General features: G+C 67.8%; 3 protein-coding genes across 3 annotated transcripts in view; 1 reads left to right on the top strand and 2 right to left on the bottom strand.

The window, feature by feature from the left end:
* Nucleotides 1–475: 475 nt before the first annotated feature.
* MNEG_5367 (hypothetical protein) lies at nucleotides 476–4,841 on the bottom strand (the record flags this gene model as incomplete). Its single annotated transcript, XM_014046160.1, has 7 exons — nucleotides 476–494; nucleotides 587–1,893; nucleotides 2,225–3,585; nucleotides 3,722–3,827; nucleotides 3,979–4,116; nucleotides 4,361–4,504; nucleotides 4,650–4,841. The coding sequence occupies 7 exons, from the start codon at nucleotides 4,839–4,841 to the stop codon at nucleotides 476–478; spliced, it is 3,267 nt and encodes a 1,088-aa protein (XP_013901614.1).
* An 89-nt stretch (nucleotides 4,842–4,930) lies between these two features.
* MNEG_5366 (hypothetical protein) lies at nucleotides 4,931–7,425 on the top strand (the record flags this gene model as incomplete). Its single annotated transcript, XM_014046159.1, has 5 exons — nucleotides 4,931–4,952; nucleotides 6,016–6,409; nucleotides 6,665–6,729; nucleotides 6,826–7,082; nucleotides 7,309–7,425. 5 exons carry the CDS (start codon nucleotides 4,931–4,933, stop codon nucleotides 7,423–7,425), a joined length of 855 nt encoding a protein of 284 aa, XP_013901613.1.
* Nucleotides 7,426–9,106: 1,681 nt separating this feature from the next.
* Nucleotides 9,107–10,355, bottom strand: part of MNEG_5365 (Serine--pyruvate aminotransferase) — a gene marked incomplete at both ends in the record, with an annotated part of 4,863 nt that continues 3,614 nt past the window's right edge. The window contains 3 exons of the mRNA XM_014046158.1: nucleotides 9,107–9,235; nucleotides 9,495–9,615; nucleotides 10,124–10,194. Of these exons, the coding sequence (XP_013901612.1) occupies nucleotides 9,107–9,235; nucleotides 9,495–9,615; nucleotides 10,124–10,194 (321 nt within the window). The remainder of the gene's footprint in view (nucleotides 9,236–9,494; nucleotides 9,616–10,123; nucleotides 10,195–10,355) is intronic.

The raw sequence follows: 10,355 nt of genomic DNA, 5'->3' as shown, positions 1-10,355 counted from the left end.
GGGCCGGGCCGGCGCTGCCCCCGCAGCGGGCGCGAGCGTCGCCAACACGGACGCGCTGGGCGTTGCTGACGAGGAAGCGCCGCGGAAGGGGGCCGCAAGCGCCGACAAGGGAGTCCGAGGGGTGCCCGAGCGGCCCGCCACCGCAGACGGCGTGACCGTGCCCGAGGCGGGCTCGTCCATGCCCACGGCCGCCCGCTGCTGCGCCACGTGGGGGCCATTGGCGGGGACGCGGGGCGCGGGCGCGGCGGCCACCCCAGGGGAGGGCGTACGGATCGGAGGCATGCCGCTCGGGAGCGCGGCGGCGGGGGCGCCCGTGCCGGCGGCGCCGTCCCAGGAGCTGCGCCGCTGCTGCTGCTGCTCTTGCTGCTGCTGCCGAACATCACCTCGCGCCCCGTCACTACCCGCGAGCGTGTCCGCGATCGCCCGCGCGCGGTCGCGCGCGCTGCGCGCAGCCGCAGCGCTGTCTTCGACGCCGTCAGTCCCCAGGCTGATGCCTTCAGACTCGACGGTGCCTAATCTGTGATTGGCGGCTGCCGCAGCGGCCATGGGCGCAACCAGGCCGGAGACAGGGGACTCTTCCGGCAACCTGCCGCGCATGTGCGGGGGCGTGTACGCGCCCACGCGCGGCACAGCCGTCGCCTGCTCGACTGTGGCTGCGCCCGCCGCCGCCGGGGTGGGCGCGGCGGCCGGCAGCGGCGGGGCCGCTGCCTCGGGGAGACCATGGCTGCTGCCTCCATCCCGCTGCGCCGCCTGCGGGGCCTCGCCTTCTGCCGCCGCCGCCGCGGCCGCCGCGACGGCGGCGGCCGCGGCAGCTGCGGCGGCTGTCGCGGCCGCTGAGTATGGCGCCGTGTGCGGGCCCGCGGCCGCCTGGATCCCCATAAGGGGCGCCCCAGCCTGCATGGCCGCCACCGCGTGCAGCGTCGAGTGCAGAACCGCGTGGGGGGCCTGCCCCCCCTGCAGCACGGCCATCAGCGCCGCCGGGCTCAGGGGCGGCGACGCGCCCGCCACGCCCCGGTACCCGCCGGGCTCGCCTGCGAGCGCCAGCTGCTGCGGCCGCGGGCCGCGCGGCGCCGGGGCCGCGCCCGCGCCCGCGCCAGCGCCAGCGCCGCGCGCGTTCTGCAGCATGTGGGACCTCGCCGTGTGCAGCTGCCTTGACAGTGTGTCCAGGTTGCCAGAGAGCAGGTCATCCGCCGCGGCCGCGCCCCGTGCCCCGCGCTGCGCGTGCTGCGCGCCCCATGGCGCCGCTTGCAGCTGCGGCGGCCACGCCTGCTGGGCGGCCGTGAGGTAGGCGGTGGCGGCCGCGGCCGCCGCGGATATGATCTGCTGCTGGTGCTGATGCTGCTGCTGCTGCTGCAGCTGCAGGTGTTGCTGTTGGAGGTGCTGCAGGTCGGGGACGCTGCCGCCTGCCAGCAGCTGCAGCGAGTGGAGGTGCGCCTGCTGCCGCGCCGTTGCAGATGTGTGCGACTTGGGTCGGCCGTCTTCGAAGCTTCGCCGGCCCGCAGCGCCACCCACCTGCTGCTGCTGCTGCTGCTGCTGCTGCTGCTGCTGCGCTCGTGTTGCAGCCGCCGCCATCGCTGAGACAGCCGGAGACATTGATCGAAACAGCGCGGCCTGCAGCGCCTGCGATGCCGGCCACACGCTGTGCTCAGGCACGCCTGCCGACGCGCTTGCCCCGCCCTCGCTGCTGCCTTTGCCGCTGCCGCCACCGCTGGCCGTCTCGGCCTCCAAAGCCGCGGCGACGGCAGCTGCGAAATCGACAGACGGATAGCCAGCGACGTCCTGCGGCCGCTGGCTCCTGGGCTGCTCCTCTGGTGCAACGTTCGGGCGGCGCAGCTGCCTCTCGCGCTCCCGCTGCTGCTGCTGGTCCCACTCCTGCTGCTGCTGCTGCTGCTGCTGCGGCGGCGGCGGCGGCAGGGTTTCATGCCTAGGGGAGCTGCCGCCAAGTTCAGCACCGTCCGGCAAGCTGCTCTTCCGGCGGGGCCGAGCATCGGCTGCGCTCGCGCCGACGGCCGGAACCTGCGGCAGCCGCCGTGCGCCAGCATCAGCCACAACAGCGCTCGCCTGCTCCGCCACCTGAGGCGAGAGGGCGCAAGCGCACAGGGGTGTATCAAGCCAAGGTTTCACGCAAGTGTGACTTCACGGCTGAGTCGAGCACCTGAGAGCGGCCGGCAGTGCTGCATGCGCGGCACGGCAAGCACGTACAAACCACGAGCCCCGAGCTCACCGAATCGAGGCTGCCCGCCGTCGTCACTGCCAGCTGCTCCTCCCCTGCGCCCTCGTCCCAGCTGGCACCGGCGTGCGGCGCATCGCTGTTGCTAGCCGACGCAGCACCGTCGCCGCTCTGCCGCTCTGGCAAGGGCTGCTGCTGGTGTTGCTGCTGCCGGAGCTGCTGCTGCTGCTGCTGCCCAACCTGCTGCCCCACATGCTGTGGCGCCGCGTGGTGGCCCAAGTAGCTTGCGAGGCGCTGCGCCCCTCCCGCCTGCTGCAACAGCGCGTGCAGCCCCGCCGGCCGCTGCCGCTGCGCCGCGGCCGCCGCCGCGGCAGCGGCCGCCTGCTCCCGCTGCAGCCGCAGCACCTGCGGCAGCAGCCCCATCACTGCTTTCAGCCGCGGGTCGCCGGCGTCGTCCGGGGCCAACCCCAGCGCAGCGCGCGCAGCGTGCAGCGCGGACTGGTGCTGGAACAGCTGCTGATACGCCGCCGCGTCGGCGCTCATGCTGCGCTGGATCATGCGCGCCGCCTGCGCGTGCGCATGAGCGTGCGCGTGTGCATGCGCGTGCCCGGGAGGCGGCGGCGACGCGGCCCCCGCAAACACGGGCGCGGCGAAAGCCGTCGGCTCCAGCTCCTGCGGTGCCTCCGGGGATGTGAGCTCGCTGCTGCCGGCTTCCGGTTGCTCCTGCTGCCGCCGCTGCTGCTGAGAATGCTGCTCCTGCGGCGGCGGCTGCTCCTGCTCCTGCTGCTGCTGCTGCTCCTGCTGCTGGTCCGACGCGCGCCGTTTCCTGCTGCCATCCTCGGCGGCTTGGTCCCCCTCCCGCCCGCCGCGCCCCTGCTCCCGCCGCCCTGCCTCCTCCCGCAGCCGCCGCCGCAGCTGCTTCCGCCGCCGCGCGTGCGCGGCCCAGGTGGTCTGAAAAAACGCGTCCACCTCGTCCGCCACGTCAGCATCCTCTTGCTCCTCCTCCACAACTGCCACCGCGTCGCCCTCCGCCGCAGCCGCGTCGCCGCTGCCCACGCGCCCCAGCCCCTCGCCGCCGCCGTCGCCGACCCCGCCTGCGCCCGCGCCCCGCCGCGCCTCCTCCGCCTGCGCCCGCCGCTCCCGCGCCAGCCGCTGCTGCCGGTGGCGCCGGGCGATCGACTCGAGCGCCGCGGCGCTGTGGCGGAAGGCGCGCCTGATGCGCGCCGCGCTGCTGCGAGTGATGCTGCGCCCCAGGTTGTTGCTGGGCAGCAGGGGGTCCATTATGTTGAAGAACTTCAGCGGGAAGTTCCTGACCGACCCGCCCTTCTGCTGCATCATGCCCTCAGCATACTTTTGCAGTATCTGGGCGAGCGCCGGCTGCGCCTGCAGCAGCGTCAGCTCGCGGGGCGCCTCCACTGCGCCAACAATAAAGGGAATAAGGAGGCGGGAGGCAAGGTGTCAAGGGGGCCGCTTGGAGCCCGGCAGCAAAGGAGTGCGTTGGAGGGCGGGCGCGTTCAAGGCCGCGCGGGAACGGGCGGCGGTCCCGCTCACCTTTGGGGTTTGAGGGGAACGACCGCAGGGGCATCGGCCCATGGAGGCTGAGGCAGCAGCGGTCCCAATCGAAGGACCCAAACTCCACCAGGAACGCGTGCAGCAGCTGCAGGGGCGCGATTGAGGGCGGGGGCGAACCAGGTCGGCGGCGCGCCGGGGCCCATCTGCTGCTGCGTGTTGAAAAGAGGAGCTTGCACGGCGGGCGCCGCCGAAGGGCCCCAGGGTCCCGGCTGCCCGCAGCCGCGTTGCGTCTCCACCTGCAGCGGGCTGGTGATGGGCCGGACGGCGTGGTGCTTGTTGAAGACGTACAGCACGAGGGTCTCCAGCGCGTACGTGGATATGAGGCCGTGGTGGGCGCCCAGCAGGCGGCTCTCGTAGTAGCACCACGCCTTGACCTGGGGTGTGGGGGGGAAACCGAGGCACGTGCGTCAGCGTGCACTGCCGTCGCTGCGCCTCCTGCGCCCGCGCCTGCGGCCCCGCTGCGCACAGCCGCCAATTCTCTTGTGCTGGCAGCCCCACTGCTCATGCGGTCCTGAGATCCCGCCACCACAGACCGCTGCGAGCCTCTAGCAGCGGCCGTGCCGGCCGCGCATGAGCCGTGGACCGCCGGGCGCGGGCCGCAGGCGCCGCGACGCGCACCAATATGATGGCGCGCTTGAAGATGTGGTCCCCCCCAATCGCCAGGTCCACCTCCTCCAGAAAATTGAGCGTGAACAGGCCGCCCAGCTGGTTGAATGAGACATCCACCACGATGCCGTCCACCAGGCACTTGAGCAGCTTCACCTGCGGATCAGAACCGGGCGCGGCCGGGGACGCGGCTCTCAGTGCGCGCCCGCTGCCCGCGTGCAACGTTCCGCGCGCTCGAGCCTTCCGCGCGCTCGTGCCCGCAGGCTTTCTTCGACCCGCGGATCCCAGGCAGCCGCCGCACCTCGGCGTTGATGACTGTAACGTCCCGCACGGCGTAGGGCGCGGCCTCGTCCGCCTGCTCTGCTTGCAGCACGCCCTGCAGCTTGATCGCCCACGTATCCTTGAGGGCCGCTGCCGCGTCTGGGCCGCAGAAGATCGACAAGTCGATGTCGCCGTCGGGCAGGTACGTCTTCAGGGGCACCGAGCCAAACATGAACGCGTCCACCTGGAGGGTCAGGGGTGCCGGAGGGCCGCATGCGGCTGGTGCAGCGGTGCGGCGCTGCGCGCGCTTCGCTAGCAGCCATGCGCTCGACAGATGCTGGCGGTGCGGGCTCCGGCAAGATGCCAGCCAAGCAGTAGCTGCATGCAGCAACGCGTTCGGGTCGATTGAGCGGCGTAACGCTGTGGATCCTCGCCTGCTCAGGAAGGAAGCACCGGGTGATGAGCCCCTTGACGTACTGCTGCACGCCATCCCGCCGTCTGTTCGTGTCAGCTTTCGGACAGATAGCGTTGATGAGCGCCTCAGCTCGCGCGCATAGCTCGTCCGACCAATCCACAGCGTTCCTTTGCCCGGCGATCGCAGCCATCGCCCCACCACTGTGACAAGCCTACAGCGATATGACTTTCATTATATCCAAGACGCTGTGGGTGCCAGTGTTCCAGCCGTGCACACCGATGATCTGAAAAACTTTGGGAGGGAACAAACCGCTGGTGGGTGCAAATTTGATACGCTCAACGAATCCCTGCAGTCACTCATTCGTATAAGATAAAAGTGCAAGGGGAGGCTACCGTACCGTACTCGAGTGGCCAGTCTCGGCTGTCGTTGCCAGATGCTGCAGACTCACCACGGAGGACGGCGGTCATCAGGGCTCAAACAGTTTTGAACAGGCACCACGCCACATGCTTCGCGCGTTGCTGCGCCTGTCGCTGCACCAGGAGCCCTGCACTGCGCCTTTGCTCCACAGCACGCCGCTGCAGCTGCAGCAGCTGCGCGGGGCAGCCGGTGGAAGCAAACGCGCGAGCAAGGAGCCGAAAAAGAAGAAGGCTGCCCATTCCAGCGGAGATAACCAGCAGCACCGCCGGCGAAACGCGCAGCAGCGGCGGGATTCGGCCAAGGACAATGCAACCTGGTGGTGGTCTGCCGGTGGCCAAGTTTTTGGAGGGGACAGCGGCCCCAGGAAACGTGAGCGGACGGCCACCAGCTAAATGTGGACCGAGATGCGGGATGTATTGCTTGCACAGGTCAGGCCTGCCACTGGCGCCATCCGACGGCGCTGGGGCGACGGGTTCGCTATCGCTGGTGGCGGGCAGGTGCTGCTGGGCTAAGCCCGCGCGTCAGGCGCGGCACCGGTCGTCCGCCCGCCCAACACTCACCACCGCCCGCGCAGGCGGCAAGCGGCCCCACGTCAGCGTGTACGAAACCCTCGGCGGCGCCGCCAACGCGTCTCGAGGCGGGCGCGGCGGCGCCAAGAACAGCAGCAAGGGCGGCAGCAGGCGCAGCGGCGGCGGCGCGTGGTCGCAAGAGGACGAGCTCCACAATCTATTTTTCGAAGAGATCGACCTCCGCCACCACAAGAGCGGCGCGGAGCGCGCGCGCGCGCGGCGGCTGAAGAAGCTCGCGCGGCGCATCAAAGGGCGAGGCCGCGTGGCGTCGGCGTGGGCGGAGTTTGGGTACTTTGATTCGTCGGACGATGAGGCATCAGCCGGCGGGGCGGGGGCCAACAGTGGGTGGCAGCAGCATTACCGAGAGGATTGGAAGTGGTGGGACGACGAGGACGAGAGGTGCGCTGCCTGCATGGCCTGCATGCCTAGAGGGGTGTGGCCTGCGATACAGGCCCACGCAAGCTTGCTGGTGGTAGTGGTGCCACAGAGTGAGAGCTTGCAGCGGCGCCCCGCGCACGCGTGTTGCTGCAGCCGGCATCAGCGCCGCCGCAGCGGCCGCTGCCACAGGGACCAGCGCACCTCTCTCCCAGGCCCCCTTCCCATTTCGTCCGCGTACTCCACCACCAAACTCGCGCTCTTTGCCTTTCTGAGCAGGCGCTGGTTCGAGGAGCAGTGGCGGCAGCACACGCACCGGCAGGAGCAGCAGCAGCGCAGCCACGGTAAGGGCAGCAGCAACAGCAGCAGCAGCAGCGGCAGCAGCAACGAGGGGCAGCGGAGCGGGTGGTGGTGGTCATCCTCTTCTGGGTTCGGCTCAGGAGGGACGCGGCAGTGGTGGGAGCAGTTTGAGTCCGCGCACGAGCAGCAGCAGCAGCGGTGGCAGCGGGCGCAGCAGCAGAGCCAGCAGCAGCAGCAGTACCGTCAGCAGCAGCAGCAGCAGCAGGGTGCAGGCTCTCGCCCGCACGCGCCGTCCGTGCTGTTGCACCTCCAGGCACTGGGCCTGCCCAGCACGGCAGCGCTGGAGCCGGCGATTATCAAGGCCGCCTTCCACAAAGCAGCAATGCAGGCGCGGATGGTGGGGCCCAATGGGAGGCTGCACCGTCTGCTTTTGATCCCGCCATGCTAGCCTATGGTTGCTTCTACTCAATCTGCTCGCTGTCCCCCGAAACCCATCACCCCCTCCAGCCACAGCCTGCACCTGGCCGTATTGCCCTGCATTCCCACACACCGGGAAGGCGAGATCTGTGGCCTCACACTGGCCATGCGCACCTGCCCCGTCCGCCCTGCACCGATCACTGCAGTGGCACCCCGACAAACACCTCAACGCGGGCCAGGCTGCGAGGTGCCTGGCGGAAGACAAATTCAAGGCGGCGCGGTCCGCCTACGAGGCGCTCATTGCCGACCACCGCGGCGGGTAGGGCGCGGCGCAGGAGGGGTGCTCCCGAGACAGCTTGTGACATGCGCATGTAGATTTGGTGCAGGCGCCTCTTCTTCCACAGAGACTCCTCTCCCCTGTATGTTGTTGTTGATGAGTGATGCCATGTAGCGTAGGAAAGCTGACTTTGTGTTTTATCCCCCTTGCACAATTCCTGTGCTGGGTGTGGGCCTGGTGAGTGCGGAGTGGTCACTTGTGATAATGCAGTCTACTTTCAGGGCCCTCGTGCCTCCTTTGAGAGTGCTGTAGATTCATCCAGCACGGTTTGAGGATGCTGCGTAATGGAACTGTCTGTCTCACTTCCGCATGCTGGTATAGAAGGGAAGCTGCAGTGAAGTGGAGTGGGTTTTCAGGGCAATTTAGGCGCCACGGCGATGCAGGGCGGCAGGCGGCGCGCCACGCCCTAGACATGGAGTAAGGGCATGCGGATGATGGCCACATGGCTGGTGCAAGATGGGTGCAAGCAAAGGCAAATTGAAGTCGGGAGCATATGGATGAAAAATGCTTTGTGTGTACACGCCCAGTATTACATGGCAAACCTGTGCATTGTTTGGTGTATTTTGGTGTATATGTGCATACAGTATGTATACGGTATATGGGTGGCGCAGGGGCCAAGGGTGACAAGAGAGGCTGCATGGACTTGTAGACCCATCATGCGTCAGGCCACCGCCTACTTGCACGCGCGTCCTACCATCGCTCAGGCGCAGCGGGGTCGGCGCCAGAGCTGTGCTGAAGGAATTCTCAATCAAATAACTGTCTTAGACCGTCTTTGAGAGGCTTGGGCGCTCGGAGCTGAAGACGCCAACTGTTGCTGTTGACCAGCAAGGCAGCAAACACTGCAGAACTTCCACTCACAGCAGGGACAGGGAGAGCAGACACTCGCAGCGGCCTCGCCACAGTGGGCCCCTGGCCAACCGCTTCCTGCGCCGGCCCCCATTGAAATAAGTGCAAACAACATCCGTTGCCCACGACACACACATCGCGCACTTCCGAGTGCAAGCGGCAAGCGGTGCGTGACCAGAGGCCTCCTCCACAGTCCCGACACAGGGCACACTGCAGGCCGCGCACTGCGCGCTGCTCGTGCTGCGGTGCTCTGTGGCGCAGCGCATGTGGTTGGTATGTTTCTGACGGCTGGCCATCCCATGGTTCCCGTAGCCGGGGCAACAGGCCAGCCTGCCGTACGGTTTTTGGGTGTCGGGAGCGCGCCGCTCTCATGTAATTTGTGTTTGTGATGGCTGCTTGCGTGCCTCAGTGGCTAATCCAAGGAAGGTCCCTGGAGATGCGGAGGTTGCACCGATCTGCCCGTTTTGCCGCACTCTTGACCTTTGACCGCCAGCTGTCTTACCGTGCTGCTGGCTCACTGGGCATGGCAGGTTCTTTACATTGCCGTTACACACCAGACGTCGTTGATGCGCCGTCGTCAATCAATCAGCATGCAACCAACAAAGCACAGGCAACAACAGCGGCTCCGCGCACTTTCGTCATTCGGCCTCCACGGACCTGATGGCAGGGCACCCAAACACTTGCCTGGCGTGCACGGCAGTCAAGCGCCGCGACAACAGCAGTACAGCATCGGGGGTGTAACAGAGGCTCTCTGCAACAGCAGCCAGCCGGCGGCCCCACTGCTGCTGCGGCTCGGTTTGCTGGGCTCTGCGAAACAAAGGTCATGCGGTCGCAGGTGCAGCCTGAGCGCCCTTCCAGCCCTGCGCGGCGAGGCCGGCCCTGAAGGCAGCCAGCACCACCTGCACACTGGCCGGCGTCGCGTTCGCGCCCATCAGCCCCACGCGCCACACCTGCCAGGGTGGGGAAAGGGGGCGGCAGGCGTTGGCACCGCGGTGGACCTGGCTCAAAGGGAGGCGCGTGACGCCAAGCGCACTCACGGCGACACGAGTTCTGCGATGACCGGCGCTGACCTGGCGGGGCCCTCCACGGCGCCGCCGCAGCCACCTTGCTGCAGGGCAGCCTCCTCAGGAGATTCATGTTTGAAATTCTTCGTATGTCAAGTATGCACCCTGCCTGGCCCCTGGACCTTGGCCGGGCCTGAGAACGCACCTTGCCGGCCGTCGGCCCGAGGCCGCCGCTGATTTCAACAGAAAAGTTGGCCATGGCGTGGGCCGTGAGCGCAGCAAAATCAATCCCTGGGGGCACCTTGATTGTGTTGACAGTAATCAGCCTGGGGCGTGGCACGCGCGAAAGCGATTGTGTGTGTGTAGGGGGGGATGGCGGGGGCGCGTTTATGTGTATGTCATGGGGCGGCCACAGGGACACACCGACATGGGGCGGCCACAGGGACACACCAACATGACACAAGAAAATCTGTTATGAACCCTGTTTCCCTGGGGCGCCCGTGCGATTGGGGCAGGCGTGTGTACTTGATTGTGGGTGTGTGCGTGCGAGGCAACGGCCGAGCGCGGGTTGTGCGGCATCGGGAGGGGACCAAGAAAAGCGCAGGAATGTGGACATGTGCCACCCAGAGTGGGTGTCACAACATGCAAGTGGGTCGCGGGCGCGCGGGCGGCCAGCAGCGTGACGCGCTCAACGGCCGCCCACGCCCTCGTGGGTGCCCAGTCGCAGGTGGGTGCTTATGCCTTGCACACTCACAAGGGGGTGAGGGGGTGCTGGATGGTGGGTGCATGCTGCTTGTTCGGACGTCCTGCGATACATGACTGTATCAAGCCCACCTGTCTGCGTCCTTCTCCACAAAGGGCTCCAGCCCCAGCGCCCTGAGGCCCTCCCACAGGTCACGGTGCGCCTGTGGGTGTGAAATCGGGGAATGACTCTTTGGATGGTCTGGCACTCAGGGTATGGGCACACATCATCATGGCGCACAGCGCGGGTGTTGGGGTTTGGGATGGCAGGGTGTCCGGGATTGAGGCGGTTAGAGGCGCAACAACGGCATTGGCGGCGTAGCGA

Source organism: Monoraphidium neglectum (assembly GCF_000611645.1).
Source record: "Monoraphidium neglectum strain SAG 48.87 unplaced genomic scaffold scaffold00793, whole genome shotgun sequence".
Classification (NCBI taxonomy): domain Eukaryota; kingdom Viridiplantae; phylum Chlorophyta; class Chlorophyceae; order Sphaeropleales; family Selenastraceae; genus Monoraphidium; species Monoraphidium neglectum.
The sequence above is the reverse complement of the archived record's forward strand: the minus strand, read 5'-3'. Positions and strand labels throughout refer to the sequence as shown.